Source organism: Gobio gobio, assembly GCF_949357685.1.
Source record: "Gobio gobio genome assembly, chromosome: 22".
Classification (NCBI taxonomy): Eukaryota; Metazoa; Chordata; class Actinopteri; order Cypriniformes; family Gobionidae; genus Gobio; species Gobio gobio.
The window spans coordinates 25,405,989-25,425,378 of record NC_137118.1 but is presented as its reverse complement, the minus strand read 5'-3'; the positions used below and the strand labels follow the sequence as shown (position 1 = coordinate 25,425,378).

General features: G+C 35.4%; 1 protein-coding gene across 8 annotated transcripts in view; it reads left to right on the top strand.

Moving 5' to 3' along the window:
- The first annotated feature begins 350 nt into the window (after window positions 1-350).
- Window positions 351-19,390, top strand: part of pam (peptidylglycine alpha-amidating monooxygenase) — a 76,054-nt gene continuing 57,014 nt past the window's right edge. For 4 of the 8 annotated variants that reach the window (XM_079804757.1, XM_079804753.1, XM_079804756.1 and 1 more), the window contains exons 1-5: window positions 351-425; window positions 12,587-13,031; window positions 13,680-13,800; window positions 15,443-15,500; window positions 17,341-17,428. In XM_079804757.1, the coding sequence (XP_079660883.1) occupies window positions 12,940-13,031; window positions 13,680-13,800; window positions 15,443-15,500; window positions 17,341-17,428 (359 nt within the window). In that variant the 5' untranslated portion in view covers window positions 351-425; window positions 12,587-12,939. Of the gene's footprint in view, window positions 426-6,634; window positions 6,940-12,187; window positions 12,472-12,586; window positions 13,032-13,679; window positions 13,801-15,442; window positions 15,501-17,340; window positions 17,429-19,390 lie in introns of those variants that run through there. The other 4 variants (XM_079804758.1, XM_079804754.1, XM_079804759.1 and 1 more) reach the window with 4 other exon arrangements.

Here is a 19,390-nt window from a genome sequence, read left to right as displayed (position 1 = left end):
TCTTCTTGGACTGTAAAACTGACTCCAATTGAGAGCACACTGAAATCATACTTCTTCTTGGGAAGTTTCATATTCCCTCCTTTAGGTTTTTTTGTGAAGATCTTAAAATATTTTATGACTCATTAAATGAAATTGCTACAAATAAGAAATGTATAAAATCATATGCTGAAAAAAGTGATTTGTAGAATTTAATGTTTTACCTTCTACGACGTAAGATCTGTTGTTTGTATCCCCCAAATTCCTTTTTTATAAATGTAATATCAAATGTAATTTTTGTGAAAGCTGAAAAAAAAATATATACACAAAAATACAAAAGAAATATGCTCCATAAACCATCACGTGGTTTTCTCACTCGTGAGCTCATTTATCGATTACACTGGTCTGACTGAACACTCAACATGACAAAACAAGAGCAGCAAATTAAGGTAAATAACAGCCATGTCTTTGAACAGAGTATATAAACATCTCATGACCTCTCTTAAGTCTTATATAAGCTGTCGTTTATCATATGAGTGTTTTCTCAGTTTTTGAACCGTTTCAGTGAAGTTCACAGAACTTCACACGACGTCATCGGTTAGCAAAGCAACCTAGCCATTTACAACATACTTTCGGATTTTATACTGAGTAAATTACGTGAGATTTAACAACTTACTTATTACAACTGTTAAGAAATTGTAGCAAATGACTTTACGTTTATTCTAAAACCGAGCGGTTATTAAACGAGAGCTATAGATGTGGCAACAATAAGGTACATCTGTTGCTATAAATGTTTATTAAGCTTTTAATATATATTTTTTAAAAGATCGTGATTAAAGTAAAAAAAAAAAAAACATTGTTTTCTCATCGTCCACGTTGACGTTAAAATGGCCTAAAACATTCATATTTGTCTTGCCTTTTATAATCTATAATGTCTTATGGTATATTGTGTCATTTATTATGCTTTGTATTACTGTTTGTTGTATTTATTGTCATGCATTTAAGAGGTCAGGACATCCGGCAGAAAAATAGGACCATAACATTAAAGATCAACAGTATATTTAAGCATGTTAAATGCTTTACTTTTTTTTTTATCCCTGCTGTGTGCACTAAACCCATCTGGTGGTTTTGCTGCCAAAAAGCTCTTTTCTGACCCAAGAACCTTTCTGACCCAAAGACTCACACATTAAGACAATATAGACTAGCCTAAGACTATAAAATAGCCTAGGGTGGCATGTTCTTTTCCAGGCAGATTCTTTACATTTCCTGTTGATTGTAACTTTACAAAAATTGCCCTGATGGTGGAAATGGGGATTTTCAGTGGTTTAGGAATTTTTTTTTTCTTTCTATTTTGTGAAGCCCAACAATCTTTTGCTGCACATCAGAGCTATATTCTTTGGTTTTACTATTACTTTGATGAATGATTAACGGAATTTGACATTTGTATTAATTAACTCATAGCCCTCAACCTGGGGCCTGTATCATGAAGCCAGTTTTGCTGGCTAGCCAGGTCAGTTTCAGTTTAGATTACGCCAATCCTGGGTTTTAGGTACCATGTAAGTGGCTTGGCTTTTAGCTGTGTTCATCATAGTAACCGGAGCAGGTTATGTTCGGGATAAGAGATCTCAAACTGAATTTGAACCTATCAGCTGTGAGCAAAGTGACATGTCTGAAGCAATAAAGTTACTTCCTTACTTACTTTTATATGATAAAATATATATATATATATATATATATATATATTAATTAGTCTGGGATTTAATGATGATTACTTAATATAATAATTGTATATGATTTATAATTATATAATTATTTATAACCTATATATAATTAATATACCCTTAATCCATTACACACAAGCAAAGTTAAGAACAGTATTTATCTGAAATAGAAAGCTTTTGCAACATTGTACTAAGGTTCAAAAGTTTTGGGTCAGTAAGAATTTTTTTTGGGGAAAGGACTTAAAGCAGCAAGGATGCATTAAAATGATCAAAATTGACAGTAAATACATTTATAATGTTGCAAAAGATTCTATTTAAAATAAATGTTTTGAAGTTTCTATTAATCTAAGAATCCTGAAAAAAAAAAAATGTACACAACTGTTTTCAACATTGATGTTTCTTGAGCAGGAAATCATCATATTAGATTTTTTTCTAAAGGATCATGTGACACTAAAGAGTGGAGTAATGATGTCAAAAATTCATCTTTGCATCACAGAAATAAAATACATTTTAAAATAGATTTTAAGAGACTTCTTGTAAAAACATTTTTTAAAAATCTTACAGATAAAAAACGTTTGAACGACAGTGTATATTAATTTGCTTATTCAGACTACATGTTATAGTGAATAAATGTTAGCGGGAATTTCCTGAATTTTGATTGTGGAGCTTCACAAGACAATTCTAAATAAACATACTTTTTAATAAATGTCAATGGAACATATTTATAAATCGTATTTATAATCTCTAATCAGTTTTTGAGTGTTATGTGCACTGCATTAACAGTGGCATCCGTAAATGAAAATCTTTATCTTTGCATGATGCTGTCAGTGCGAGTTAGTCCAACATTGACCAGCAAGAGATAAACAAAATTAAGACAATCTGGAGGGTAGCAAGTGTATTTTGTTATTTGTTAGTAAGTTAGGCTGTAGCACATCTGCAGAAACAAGTAATCAGAGTCTAAGTGTTTAATGTTTAGTTGTTTTGAACATATAAAAGAGTTTGTAGAAAAGAAAAAGATATATATATTTACATTTTTTATTACCTATACCATTGTGGTGAAGGTTGTGAGTAGCTGTCGTATACCCAGATGTCCCATGATCGTTTGATTGAGGTAGAACTGATGACCGTATGTAGACTGTGTAAATGATGTGCAACACTTGCTAAGTGTAACATTTGCAGCATGCAAGTAATGATCAAGTAAAACAATTCTCATCACTGGCATTAGCACAGTAACAGCTCATTGAGAGCAGCATAAATGTTTTTTACGTAGCCACCCACAGCCTAACCACAAGGTCTACACTTCACGATAATGGTAACTGACATAACATAAAAGCAAATATAACTGAACATCAAACATTAACACGCCTTTCCCTTTACTAAAAAAACACATTAAACAGCACTTAATTTCAACATTTACTCTCCTGATCTATCCATATGCGAAGCGTGCTGGGAAATCCACTGCCTAGTTTCAATGCAAGAGAAATTATTAATGTAGTCCCAACACAAATGGTTTTATGTTAACATTTTAGAAATGTAATTTCATTTAACATAATACAATTGAGTGCAAATGACATGTAAAAAAACTAAAGATTTGTGTTGTTTCAGCTTATTTTATTTAAAGGGATAGTTCACCCAAAAAGGAAAATTACCCCATAATTGACTCACCCTCAAGTCATCCTAGGTGCATATGACATTCTTCTTTTAGACGTATACAATTGGCTTTTAGCTGTATAACTGCACTTCAGACAGGTCCACTTAAGTCAAAGACACCATAGACTAACATTTAGTCAACTTTGTATTGCATATTTTGCAAAGATTTACAGTTGGCGGTATGGCTCTATTCTAAATTCCCCATCCTTTTCATGAGCTCCATGAAAAACCAAGACAGGGAACAGCAGCAGATTCTGGGGACACCTCCCATTTTAAACTGGGAGGGCAGAGCAAATCCCCCATTTAGAACAGAGAATGCCTCAATGACAACAGAATGACATTGATTAAGTTAAGCAGTTTAAGGAGGAGCTGGGGAGGAGGTAGGTTGCAAAGCAGTGTGCAGCAGAAGCGTCCAAGCAGGCAGATTGAAGTGAAGCTATGCTTAAGTAAGGCGCCCTGTTTGAGAGAAGCCAATTGAGTGCATAGGATCAGCTGAATCGGATCAGCTGAAAGGGGCGGAGTTAGAATTTCCCAATCAGCTGATAGCGGAGCTTGACTACTTGGCCTGCCTGAACTAACGCTGTATGCTTGATTTTTTTTTTTGGGCTGCCATTTACTGCCATTGTAATACTTGGATTAGCCAGGACATTTTTTTTATATTACGCCGATTGTATACGCCTGAAAGAAGAATGTCATATACACCTAGGGTGGCTTGAGGTTGAGTAAATTATGGGATAATTTTTATTTTTGGGTGAACTATCCCTTTAAATTAATTGAGCAAACAGCTAGACTTTTTGAGTGTAGGTATGTAACAGGAAGTAAGACCCGAATTACTGTGTCGACTCATTTCAGGCAGTTCAGAATCAGTTCTTTTTTTATTAGACAATAACTCTGAAAATTTATCAGACCTTTTACATTTACAGACAACTATATTACTCACTACATATATCAGGTTATATCTAAAAAAGCACAATAGGGGCACTTTAATGCTGCTATTGAAACATTGACTGCAGAGAAAGCCTTGCAACTAAGTCACGTCTCTCAACTAATCTCTGATCACTTAGTTTAAAGCATCTATCACATGAAGCACCGCATGCTGTGTCACATCCTGTGTCACATCCTGGGATGTTGACACAATGTGTATTTTTGGTAACACTTTAGTTTAGTGTCCTATTCTCACTTTTAACGAGTTGCTTATTAGGATGCATATTACTAGGATATTGTCTGTTTATTAGTACTTACTTATAAATCACATATTAGTGTCTTATTCTGCATGACCTTATTCTACATCCCTTAATCCTACCCAATATCTAAATTTAACAACCTTACTAACTATTAATAAACAGTAATTAGGAGTTTATTGAGGCAAAATGTGTGGTCAATAGTTGGTTAATAGTGAGAATTGGACCCTAATCTAAAGTGTGACCACATTTTTGAACACAGAAAATTAAATGGCAATTTAAATGATTTCTGTGCCTTAATGTTGAACATAAAAAATTTCATTGGTTACATGTTTAATCTCTAGTTACATTTAACAGAGTAAAAAAATTTAACTGTAATCCATTACCGTTACTGAGAAAAAATGTGTAATTAAATTACAGTTACTTATGAAAATGTCATCGATTACAAAGGGGGTTACATCTGAACATTTTCTGTAAAAAGCTAGGATATGTTGAATAATAATTTGTTGCAACTTGCTTTGCCTGTTTTTGATGTGCACGATGCCTCCTGCCATTTAAAGGCTGTTTAGTAAAGCGATGCTATTCTGATGCTTTTGATTAGTTCTCTGTTTGAATTTGCAGAGCACCACGTCCAACAATTAAAGCCACTGAAAGCTTTAGGCTACAACCTGTCACCATGGCAAGTGATACAAATGTGTTCCAGTACTAGAAATGTAAAAAAAAAAATTCATTTAATTCAGAAATTAGAAAAGGGCGCAAATATAACAGTTTAATGTAAAATATGTTTGCCAACTATTAAAATGCTATCGACATCGAAGGTTTTAAAGGGGTGGTAAAACACAATTTCACTTTTCTAACTTTAGCTAGTGTGTAATGTTGCTGTTTGAGCATAAACAACATCTGCAAAGTTACAACGTTCAACGTTTAAAGCAAAGGATGATATTTGCTTTTAAAGAAATCAATTTCTAAGGACTACAGCAAACGTCCGGTAGGGTCTACCTCCAGGGCTGTTGACATCACCAGCCCCAATATTTACATAAACCCCTCCTCCGAGAGTATTAAATAAGGGGGGCGAGGCCATTTTGTAGGGATGCACCGATATGAACATTTTGGCCGATACTGATAACCTATAATTCTTTATATTTGAAAGCCGATAACCGATATATTGGCCGATAAATCTAAATACAAATTTTAATAAACTTTGAGAGCACTTTAATATACTTTGATAGTATAATGATCTAAAATTGTGTGTTTTCTCTTAAATATTATTAAATATGACTAGCTGTTTTTTTAGAGGTTAACCCTGCCTGGTTTAAATGTTTGAAAACGATTAACAGTTGAAAACATTTGTTAGAAATTTAGAAAAGTAATCCAGTGTAATCAGTTACATTAATTTAATAAAGTAATTGAAATAGTTACACCACTTATTACATGTTAAATATGGTAACTTGTAATCTGTAACCTATTGTTACTTTCCAAAGTAACCTTCCCAACACTGTTCTTACCTTATTGGATGTTGTACAGCGAAGAGACTGTAATGAAATGAATCAAATGGCTCTATAGCATATATCTGGGATTTTAGGAAAAATGACATACAACAAACACTATAATACAAGCCTGTAAATCTGGATTGCTCTGAATTTAAATACATGAATATTTATACATGGCTGTATGCCACTTTAAAATAAAGCGCTTGCAAATTGAATTGTTTTGCATACCTTTCAACAAGAAGTCCTAAGTGATGATTAATGCCTATGCCATAAGTCAGAGTGATTTTAACTTCTTTAAAAAAGGCAATAACCAAATTCCCAGTGAAGAACTACATTACCCATGAATTCTGAAAAGGGCTCCACCAGAGCTGCTGTTACTATGGCTACGGATACTGCGTCAAAAGAGCTTGGCAACCACCCACTCCCATGAAGCAACGTCAGTGATGTAGTCATACTCCCAAAATTATACTATTTATATATTTGTGCATGTATGAATTTCAGCAATAAACCTAAATTATAAGGTTTTTACTCATTTAATCAAGCATGATAAATCAGCAGTTTGTGGTTTCTTACAGTTTTTAGTCTCCAACACTGACTGCGTGGGCGTAGCCACTGTGTTGTCACAGTGTGTATGAGAGATAACGGCTGCTTAAACACTGATGGATCAATGTGGAGAGAGAGACTCATGGGGACGGTTACTATGGTAACTGATGGTGAATGCCTGTGGGTGTGCAGCGGTTACCATAGTTACCTTCTCAGGTCTTGGGTGTGATGATGATGATGTCAACCAGCATGCTAGACTGTCTCTCTCTCTTTCTCTCCCTATCTCTCTCTCTCTCAATGAGTCAGGCTGCACTGAAGCATCTCGAGTTCTCTCTCATTTCTGTCGTGATTCAGATCTTAATGAGACGAGCAAGTGAGGTAGGCAGTCTGTTATGATTTTTTGTCTTTTCTCCTTCTCATGGACTCTATTGTTCCCTCTGTGACAGTGCGTTTAATGCAAGTCTTGGCAGAGAGAATGCTTCGTGACAAGAGCTCTATAAATAGTGCGGTTGTTTGAGTAGATTTATTGCGTCAGTGATAATTTACTGTGACTTCTGAGAGACTCTTCCGTGTGGCAGATTGATATTTGCAGGATGATCAATAGTGTGTATGCTTGAGAAGGCACAGGGGATCATTAGATGGCTGTTTGTTTCTCAGAGTGGTACTTGTCTCCCGCCGTCCATGATACATCCTCATCAAAAAATTATGACTATTTGGGAAATTGGGACAGATTTCTCTGAAAGTAAAAAGCATCATGGTAGCATCAAGTAGATGTTTCCTTGGATTACAGGGGCGTTCTTTTCCGTCATTTGAGATTGCAGGCTGTAAGTTTTACATTTCATAACAGGTGCTGGATGACGTGCAGACTTGCGCGTGTGAGATGATTCATACCTAGTGAATGCACAATAGAGTATGCGCTTTCCGATTTACAGCTTCTGTTTTGATATTATAAAATGGAAGATGGGGTCAATCTGTGACGGCTGAAATTTAATATGCTAATGTATTTTTATGCTGACCTGTTTCTCTTTTCTCACAGCACTGATACAGTTCATATATCAGTGGCTTAAATAGAATAGGCTTAAATAATGTATAGTAGCTTAATGTAGAGTTTGAGTGCAAGTGACCATTTTCTACTTACGTATTCTAATTCTTAAAGGAAGTGGAGAAGGGCCTAAAAAACAAACTTATACCCTTTTTCAGTCCTGTGTTAACTTATGAGAGATATTTAGTATTTATAGTCCATATAAAATTATACTATTCCACAAATATCACCAAATACCATCTGGCATAGTTCAAAGACAACTGGGAAAAAAAAGCAGAAAAGGCAGGAAGGTCTTTCTTCAGAACATCTAGGAACCTCATTAAAATAACAAAAAAGCACAGAGTATGAGTTAATGAGGCTTGCATTTCATCAAAGACTTCAGTTAAGGTTGGCTGATTTGTGGTATGATGGGTTCTCAAATTTAGCATATTAAATTAAAAATTAACTAAAAAACAAGAAATGCTAATATGTTTGCAAATGGGCTTTTTGAGCAATTCAGGCTGTAGAAGAAAGGAAGGGTATTATTTTTGTTTTCGTATAATCGTTTATAACCAACATTTTATCATGGCCGGGCCATAAACAGATCACATGATATGGCTGTGGGACAACATCCACAATCAGTTTTGAAAAAAATTACCTCATACTCTCTTGTACTTGCTTTTAAATAATTTCTTGGAAAGCAGTGGAAATCATTCATATTCAAAAGCAGGGAAGGTTCAATGAACTATTTGTGTCTCATAGCCTTCCTTGACAAAGTGTTTATGCAATGCTCTATGTGGATACTCAAAGGATATAGGATCATGCAATTGCGTTTCTTTGATTTAGAGAATGCGTCTGATACAACTTGATACAAGTACATTGTTTTGTAAAGAATTTCCATTAACTTTAGAAGGATTTAGACGACAGACAGCTGCCTGCTTTTATTGACAACTTATCAAACAAACTTTTTATAGCCAGGGTAGGTAATACCCTTCTCTGACTTACAAGACAGAAGCTAGGAGTGCATTAAGGTGGTTCCAGTTACTCTTTTTAGTATTATAATGAACAGCATGAGAGATCCACTACAACCTTATTTGAATTACTTCTTTATTGCTGCAGAGGTAAATTCATGCATTTTAATTTAACAAAAAGTAAATACATCCTTGAGGTGAGGGATAAAGGACAACTATCAACGTTTATGCTGGGGAATTTAATAGGGATGCACCGAATATTCGGCCACCGAAAATTTTCGGCCGAAAATGCCCCAAAAGTGCATTTTCGGTTTTCGGCCGAAAGACTTTTATCACCGAAACAACATGGCCGAAATGTTGTGATGACGCAAACAGAAACCGCGACCTGCACGTGCTTGTCTGAAGCAACATGTCTGCGGTGTGGACGTATTTCAGTATATCTGAGAAACACCCACGTCTGCTCCACGCACAGGCACTGACAGCGAGAGCTCATGTTGAGAAGAGCTCATGTTGAGAAGAGCTCATGATGAGAAGAGGACCAGACTTCACAGTGAAACCGAACGCAATCTTTAACAGTGGGCATGTTTTAAGCGCGGAACACACTTCAATCTGGCGGCAGCGCGCGCGCGTGAACGCGATCATCTGTGAGCGCGATCGATCATCTCTTCCTTAAGAATAAACATGAATGAACATCTAAGGTGTGTTGAGGATACATTACAACTTACTGTCACGTATCATATGTGGTGTAATCGCTCAGTCAGTGTTTCAACGGCAGAAAGACCCTCAATAACTGCTATAAACTAAACAGTCATGTAGCATCATTTACCTCAGGCACCTCAGTGTCCACAGCTGTTATTTCACTAGAAAAATCAACTCTTTCACTAAATATATGACCTATATTAGCCATTATATTCATTATATTCTACTTAACCTGTTAATGATGTCTTGATTATTTCATGTATGTTTAAATAAAATGACAGACACTGTGTATAAATGATTATATTTCAACAACGAATTGGATAAAAAACTATTTTATAATTAGATTTAGAAGTTATTGCAAAAACTGCCTTATGTGAAGTGTACATGTTTGTGTACGATGTTATTTGAGTGTTGAGGGCTCTGTTTTTAACCTTTAATATTAATGTGCAAGTAAGGGCTCCCTATATAGTTTAGAGCAATATATTCAATAAACTTTTAGTTATAATTTAATTCATTTAAGGACAGACTTTTTTTTTTTCAGTTAACCAATAAAAATAAATAAAAAGCCATTTTGTAAAACTGCTGTACCGAACCGTCAGTTTTGTGTACCGCTACACCCCTATTATACAGTTAACATATGGGCTATGGCAGTCTTTGCTTTGATACACTATTATGTTAAAGGCCTACAGAGAAAATAGTTTTATCTTTAAGCAGTTGCACTTGTTCTGAATGCACTTTCTTGTAGTTGTCCTACAGAGAAAATTTTTAAATGCACTAGACCTAAATGCACTTTGTTTTTATGAGAGAACATTTAATTTAAAAACCTTTCTGTAGGCCTCTACATTATTATTTAATGTACAAATGAGTGGGGTCAAGTTAAACATTTTAGTTTGAATTTTATTTTATACTGTGCATTGTTGCAATGTGCTAAATAAATATTGGCATAATTTGTAATTGATTTATTCTTTGAAACGTTAATATTAATGTATGCAATTGCAATGCCTTGATTTTAGTAAGTAGGTACACAGTCATAGCCATAAATGCTATGGTACTAATATTTGGCATAATTTATTTCGGTGTTTCGGTTTTCGGCTTTCGGCCTTGGTTTCCTCTTTTTCGGTTTTCGGTTTCGGCCAAGAATTTTCATTTCGGTGCATCCCTAGAATTTAATGTCTTTGACATCCCAACTTTAATAGAATAATTCCCTCTTTACAAGAATAACTATGGTTGGAGATAGAGAGGGTATGAGTGTGTGAATTGGAACACACCAGTCATTGAATCATTCATTCAACCAATTTGTTATTTGTTAATGAATGTATTCAGATGAATACATATTTGAATGTAATAAGTTTAAAATAAAATTGTCATATAAGTAATGTTTTAATTGTCTTTTCCAATAACAAGTGTGGTCTAGCATACTACCTAAATGTTTTATGTAAACTTTTATATTTTTAATTTCCATACATATCTCCATATTTTGATTCACATACTTCCTACTTCTTGTGTATTTTAATTAACCAAAAACATTTTGTCAGAAGCCCTGTTATTTTGTTTAGTAGCCTAATGTTCAGGTGTTTTGCAAATCAATAAAATACATTTAAAAAAAACCCACAATTCTTAATTCAGCTATAATCGTGTAATTTATAAGACTGTACCATAACTGCTGTAGCTACACTGAGCATACATGACGGGCAGCATACGGTTGTGTGTAGGTCTGACACACAAGTATAAATTGATGCAAGTATATATACAAAAGCTGCTGTCGATGACTTAAGATTTGGTGAATTAACTTGTATCTTAATTGAACTCTTGTTGTGTCAACACTGTGGAAAGACTTTGCAGTGTTATGGATGTCTCCATCCTTGATAGTTACTTTGGTCAGGTGATAAAAGCAGCAAGAAAGGGGATTGACATCGGTTACTCGTTCATACTGTCCCAACATGAACACTGTATGCAAGGTGCTGTGTATGGGACTGTATAAGAGTGTGTGTGAACAGCCTGTGTGGAGGCTAATGAGCTTACGTAAAACAGATGCCTAAAGTAGGGTTTACAATAATCAATCAAACCTCAACATTCAATAATGAAAGAAGAAGGAAAAAACATCCTCCCAATTGGTGTACAATCCTCATCTGGAGAATTTAAAAGTGGATTTAAACATGGTGGAACAGACTAACTTTTGCTAAATTCCTCTGTTGGACCACACTTCAGCTGCGAATATATTCACAATATAGCACAGCCTTTTGTGCTTTATTGTTTCTGTTTCAAAAAGTAAATTCTATTTTCAGGTATTCAATTTATATAGTGATGTGAAAAATGGCAATAATAAAGTAAATACAATTTTCACAATAAACTGGACATACAGGTATTCAATTAATTTAGCATGTCACCAAAGAGAATAGATTAAATGTTATATAATTTACTTAATGTACATTAATTTGTTAATGACTTGTACAGAGCTTTATTATTAGAACATTTTGACATTTGTCAACATCTGTCAATTTATTCCTCAGAATATCCAAGGGAAGGAATCTGAATTTGCTGTGTCTATTTAGGTGCACATTTATAATTACTATCATATGCCCCAGAAAGACTAAGCAGCTCCTTGTCAATATGTTAATTTCCAACAGCGTGTGTCAAGAGGATTATTTCAGCGATTAGTTCAGCTTACATTGAAAGACTGTAAGCCCATTTCTGAAAGCCTTCCAGTTCTTCCCCGTCTGCTCGTTTTTTTTTCTGATGTTTGCTTTATTTATCTTTCTTTGGTTATGATTCTCCTCATCATCATGAGACATCTGCCATTACAAAAATGATATCAGTCACGATTAGCGTGGCAGCGTCTGTTTGGCATTCCTTTGACTCTGAATGTGGACATATTGTGATGTGCTCTCAGGATAAACACACGACATGTTGAAAATGCACTCCCGTAATTCCCAGTGGCTCAGCCCTGGTCATTGACGTCTCGCAGAGAATACCTCTGAGTACTTCTTAATCAAACTGAGAACTTGCAGTAGAGATATTCAGTATAGTGCACTAAAGTGACATCTCCAGTCACTATGCACTGCTGAGGCCCCTTCACTTCCTGTGTCTCCTAGGGAGCGAGCCGAGAGTATTGTTATGGGAATCCTCTTTGATTAGATTATTGTGTGCTCTCTCACTTCTCCTCTCTCCACCCATTCCTGCTGTCTCTCTTCCGCATACATGTATATTTTATGAATGTTGGTAGGGGATGTAAAAATCGATCTTACTGATTATTCTAAAAGTGCTGCAGTATATATTTTTTAAAATAAGTATTTTATCTATTCTCTTATTTTTTTTTTGTCTGCTATTTTTGCAGGTCGTGACGGAAGCCTGATGTTGCATTTGTGATATGCTCTGCCCAGCCTGAGGACCAGAAAGCCTTTCCTCTCTTCTTTTTCATCTCCTTTGGTGGTGTCATACTGTATCTGGACAGCCCTTGTTTTATTCAGAGTGGAGGCGACTGAGACGTAGACTGTTTTTATGGCACTTTTTTGAAGAGATTGAGCAAGTGAGGAGGGCAGAAAGAGAGAATCAGAGGAGTAGGAGAACCGGAGCAGCCCGCAGTCGCTGAGTGTTGCCGTTGCTTATGGCGGTAGGGCAGGATTGACGCGGAAAACGCATCGGCTTACTTTCAGTTCTATTGTTGCTCGTTCTTCCGTCCGGTCAGAGATGGGCATGCTGGGGTGCGGCATATTCGTGTTTGCGCTCATCTTTCAGTGCCACAGCCGCAACATCCAAAACCCCATGTACAGGTTCAAAAGGTGAGGCAATTCATTTCCTTTAAGTCAGCATGAAATAAAAAACGAATTGAATTTCGAAATGCATGTTATAGATCTTAATGTGAACATTCCATCAATTAATTTTTCATGTTTTGACCCTGTAATGTTTCATCAAAATCTGTGAAAAACGACAGACTTCTCCGGTGACTTGTGTAGGACTTCTTCAATCATTTAGTTTCTTGTAGGTATGCATAATTCACTGTAGTTGCTATAGTAAATACCGGTACATGTAACTTTTTATTTACCTTAAAGTAACACCATACAGATCTATGACTGTTTCTCTGTATTTAATAGAGTTAGGGGTGGGCGATATGACCAGAGTCTTATATCAGGATATGAGTAATTTTATTTATTGATTAGTATTCTGTATATCACAATATAGTTATATATACATTTTTAAAATATCCAAATTTTTATAACATTAGAGCTGCACGATTAATCGATAAAAGATGGCAATCTCGATTTAAACACCCACACGGTCTTATTCCTGAATTACAACGATTCGTCTGTGTCTATCAAACCTTTGACACAATCACACTGGAACATTCAGATCTGCGTTGGCGCTGCCGCTGATCAAGGTCCCTAGCAACCACATAGCAATCCACATTCACGTTTTTTTTTTGTTGATAGGTTTCAGGAAAATGCCTGGTTAGACCCCAATGACTGCTCGAGGACCAGGCAGCCTTTTGTCCTGTCCAATCCATACAATTTTTCACTTGATATTCGCATACCAGGAGTGATTCCAACAGAGGTAAGATTTCTTTACAGAACGAAGCTTGTTGATGTACGCACGCGCTCATCCGGGAGAAGTGCCCATACAAGCAATTCCGCCCCTTTATGATGTAATACAGGGCCATACTCTGGGGAAAAAAACGTTCCGATACTTTATCAATGCTTTTTTTTGTATTGGCACAGAAATACTCTGTCATACGTCCAACTTGGTTTTTAAAATTTTGGCCATGTTTAGCATGAGAATCCAACTCTTTAACAGTGTAAATAAGTACACTTTGTTGCGTTTACGTATGCATTTGAATATTCATAAATATTATTATTATACAAACTAGAGTATTTATGAATGGTTATGGCAATGACTGTTACATTGGCATAGTATAATTGAATATCAATTTGAAAAAGGAAATTGCAAGTAAATTATTTATCTTGTATCATAATCTACTTGACCCCGTCGTTGCCTTTCTTCAACTGATATACCGTGCTCAGGGAGTAGGGAGCAGTGAACACTGCATAGGGACCCTGTCTAATGGAACTCAGCTATTGTCTTCTGATGTGCAACACAAACACCTCTGTTAAAATCTCATGAACATCATGAACCGTTAAAAATCAGACAAGTATTTTCCCAAAAGGCACATTTGTTATGTTGCATTTGATCTTTAAATCCTCCAGAGTGTTCATTATGTCTTGTATTAACAGTTTTTTTCTGCATGGCTAGGACTGTATCTCCTTGCACTTTAAAAAGAATGAAGAGCTGTACTCATTGCTTCAGATTTAAGCTAATTTTGTATGGCTGATGGTGCCGAGTGCACTGATCTGGAGAAAGAGAGGCTTTTTCTAAATAAAGAACACGAGACAGGGTTGCTTGTAACACTATCTCGGAATGTTTGAAAAACAAGAATATTAAAGCTTTGGAATGGCCTATAAATGTGCGTGTGTATGTATATAAACATATAAACTAGAAATGGGAAAATGAAAGCCCCCTTGTAGTCAATAATTCTATCCCTTAAACCTCATCTTTGATCACCAAAATGGCATTTAAACATTGCCTTAAAATAACTTAAATGTAGCTACATCCTTGCTTCAACATAGACATATAAACAACAACATTAAAAACTTGATTTTCACCTTGAGTCTTTAACAAAATTGATGTGAGAATGCTAGTTTGTTAAAATAATGCAATAGTAGTTCACCCAAATCTTGTTCCACAATTGGAAAAAAATATGCATCATGTAAATAAAAACTTTTTCTAACGTTAGAATTGTTGCAAAAAATAATAGTTTGACCATTCAGGTAATAACACATACAATGTAATGAAGTTATGTGATAACAATTATTGCATGTTGTGTTAAATAGTAGGCAGTATATAGTTTACAATAAGCTATATGGTTGTATGGTCAGATGAGTATGGCTGCATCTAAAATTTATTTGAGACTCACACTGTAGATATTGCTAAAATACAATGGGACATGAGTATATGATATTTCCTAAATTATATTTACTATAACATCAAAATCAAGATATCTTATTTCTGGAGGATTTCATATTTTCACTCAACAGGTGCATCAATGACCCAGAACCCCAATGCATTTTGTATACATGGTCAGCAATGAATATGCGTATGTATGATAGAATCTGTCTAATATTTGTTTGTTTCTTAACAGTCTGACAGCTACTACTGTATGGCTGTTCCTGTCCCCACGTCACAGGAGGCCTACATAGGTGAGTAGATGATCAACAGTTTTAGATCCAGATGTGAACATCCAAACAAAGCCAAAATACGATCGAACAAGAACTATGACTCACCACATGAACCATCTACAAATAGACCAGACTTGAGACTGAACTGAAGGAAGTCATGAGTTCTTAAGTACACAATGAATGAAACCTGCCACCATTATTTTTATGAGTGCATATGCGCTGGATTGTTTGGACAAGGAGTGGCTACCAACCTGAATTCATATGATTGAATGTTATTTGCTGCCTGTGATCCTGATGATGACGTGAATGTTTAATCTGGTCAGGCTTTAAAGATATAATCTTGTTGAGGCCAGTCGCTCCAGTTTAATTTTCAGATGAGACTCACTGTATCAGAGTCTCTGTGTCCTGCTGTGTGCTTAAGCAGATCTTTACACAAGTCATCCAGGCCAGTGAATCCCATACTGAGCGGCCGTGACCGATGACTAATGGCAGGCTGTTTGTGTTCGTTGTGCTGTTTGTGTTCCACAATTCAACCTCAACACTCACTGCCATTAAAATTAGTGCACATTGAAGACCTTTGGTTGTCTTGTACAGTTGATCATTTACTGTATGGGTGGTGATGGTTAATTCAGGCTTTTGAGATTATTTGATATTCTTTATATGAATACTTTTGTAACATATTAATAATTGTAGTAGGTGAAGCGATTAAACCAGTAGAGGATTTTCAGTATTGTTTCTGTCGCCAGCCTAGGCGCCAGTCTTTCCTGCAGTTCTGAATCTCTATCGCTGTGGCAAATGTAATCATATTTGTGAATGTGAGATTGCAGTCTGAATTGAATGTGATGAGATAGCAAGACAATGTATAAAAAGTTCTATAAAACTGTCCTGTCCATGTCAGCTGCAAGCAAAAACAAACACACACAGCGCAAGTGGTGTAGTCCGATTCATTTTAAAAAGCTCATCTGAGCCAGTGCTTTTGATAAATCATTCAGAAAAGACACCCAAAATCAGGAGTTACTGGTTTGAATAAATCAGATTAATCGTTCAGTTACTGAATCAACATCTCACTTATTAAACTGCATGTTATCATTACATTCAACGATATCCATCTTGAAATGAAGCAAGTTGAGGGATCGCGAAAATTAATTCACTGTAATTGTTGACCGGTTGTGTGGAACTGACTTGTTTTGAATCTGTCCATTAGTGTGTTGTGTTACATTGTGGTGGTCTTTAGAGAACGCACGTCCACCCAGACTTTTGAGAGATGCATTATGTCTGTCTTGCTATTGCCATCAATCAAACATCCCATCTATTATTCATAACCACAATAGAGAGAGAGAGAGAGAGAGAGAGAGAGAGAGAGAGAGAGAGAGAGGCCTTTCCTGAAGATATCAATCACTTTTAGTATAGCATATTGATGTTCATTGTGGTTTATGCCAAGCAAACAGCAGTCACCCTTTCAAACTCTTCGCAGAGGTTTCATGCAAACCTATTTTTTAAAAAAAGTTAAAATAAACCAGAAAATACTATTTCAGTCTTTCTACTTCAAAATTGTATGTTTAATTAACTGTTACTTGCCATTTCTTTGTAATTATTTGTGAAATGTACTAGCAGTTTCTGAGTGAAAATTGATTCAGTAAATCCACCAGATTTTGTTACAGTTCTCTGTGTTTGATTTAGAGGTCATATAGCTTCTGCCAGCTTTTCAAATGAGATCTCTTTTAAAGAGAGCTGACTTTACAGTAGTTGTTTGTGTGCAGAAATGCTATGACGCTGATTTATCAAGATACATTTGATTTTCTTTCAAGATGCTCACCGTATCATCTTCATTACTGACTTTAAAAAACATTTATTTTCTCAGTGGACTTTGTTCCTCATGCCAGTATGGACACAGCCCACCACATGATTTTATATGGCTGCAAAACTCCTTATGCCACTCAAGGATACTGGTGAGTCACATCTGACACCTCATTTTTTTTATTTGATGATATCACACTTTATTTTGTCCCAGCTTAATTTGCAGACACAACTGTAAGTGGCTCTATAAAAACATTGTCTGGTTGAGATGAGTATCACTACTGTTGAAAAGATCTTTTTTTTTTTTTTTTTTTTTTTTTTTTCAAAAGAAATGAATACTTTTAGTAAGCAAGGAGACATTCAATTGATCAAAAGTGACAGTATGGACTTAACATTGATACAGAACATTTTCTATTACAGCTAAATGCTGAACTTTCTATTCGTCAAAGAATCCTGAAAAAATGATTTCCACAAAAATAACTGGTTTCCATGATAATAATAATTGTTTCTTGAGCAGCAAATCATCATATTAGAATGATTTCTGAAGGATTGTGTGACACTGAAGACTGGAGAAATGATGCTGAAAATTCATATTTGATCATTACATCTTATTATATATTAACATTAAAAACAGTTATTTTAAATTGTACTAATACTTCACAATAATACTGTTTAATTAAATAAATAAATGCAGCCTTTCAAAAACATTAAAATCTTGGCAAGCTTATCCATATTTTAATTCTTTTGAATAATTTCAACAATTGCAGAAACTGTAAGTACAGTTAAAGATGAAGGGTTTCATTTATTTCCTGTTAAAAACACTAAACTTATCTCCCTGTTTTAAGTACATTGTCAACTATAAATAATCCACTGGCATTGAGTTCCTGAAGATTGTAAACACTGTGGCCTTGAGGCACTTTCAAAACATTGATCTCAAGAGCGTTTGACATGTTGACTTCTGATTCAACCTGAAGTGGGTTAAAGGCAGGATTACAGTCTTTTTGTCTTGTGACCAGTGTGTGTGGGGCGCTGGGAGTGTTTGGGAAACAATTCATATTCTTACATTTCTATTTGGTGGTGCTAGAAACATTACTATTTTAATTGCATTAGCCTCTGTACCAGCACGTTTGCATTACAGCCTTACCTCTGTGTAGAAATATGGATTTTTCATTACCTCAAATGCAAACTTAAAAGAAGAGAATGCTTTCAGTGTACTAGTCATATGATTTTCAAAAAACAAGTTGTGCATATGTGTCATTAAATCTCATCTGAGCTTTCCTCTGGCCTGTAATGTACAGTAACACTGCTGCATTATTAGCAAAATTAAACTGAATGCTTTGGCTAATATGTGCAACAGAAACTTCCTCATGGAAAGACAGAGAAAAGTGATAAAACTGCCTGTTACTGTGGCAACCATGTGCACCTTGACAACAGCAGCATCTGAGATGACCTGAAGGGAGGGGAGGTGCTTCTCATCCTTTCTTCAGTTTCCATAGGCTGCGTGATTAGAAATAAAGAACTTTAAAATGTCTCAATAAATATCACCTGATAAACAAACCTCAATACATGGCAACTCTAAATAAAGCTATCAAACAGGTGGAGGTGCCAATGAAAAAAAAGTCTTTTTTTATACATACTAAGCTAAAATATACTGCTTCTCTGCCTCATTTTAATTTCAATGGCTTCACTCTGCAGTGTTCCATATTCTTATAGCTTTTCCCTTTAATGTATTGTTAAACATTCATCATGCAGATACTGCAGGGCAGGCTGCTTCTCGTGGCCTGCACTCTTTCATAGTGTTAGACGTCAGGCTTTGAAGCTCAGCATGAAAATAGACTAATTATTATGCCAAACCAGCAAATGTCTTGAAATAAATTAGATTAAAAGAGAGCATGAGTCATGTGCAGCCCCAATAGAGTGGGTCGATGGGTTGTTTTGTCGTTTTATGTGGGGGAAAATATCTGTATATGCTGTATGTCAACATTTTTGTATCAGGCAGAAATGAGAAGTTTTCAGTAAAATGTGTACATCGGAACCCAAGTTGGACGGAAAGTTGAAAATGTAGAACCTATAGTAATTTTTTCCTAACAATATTTTGTTTCTTTTTCAAGAAA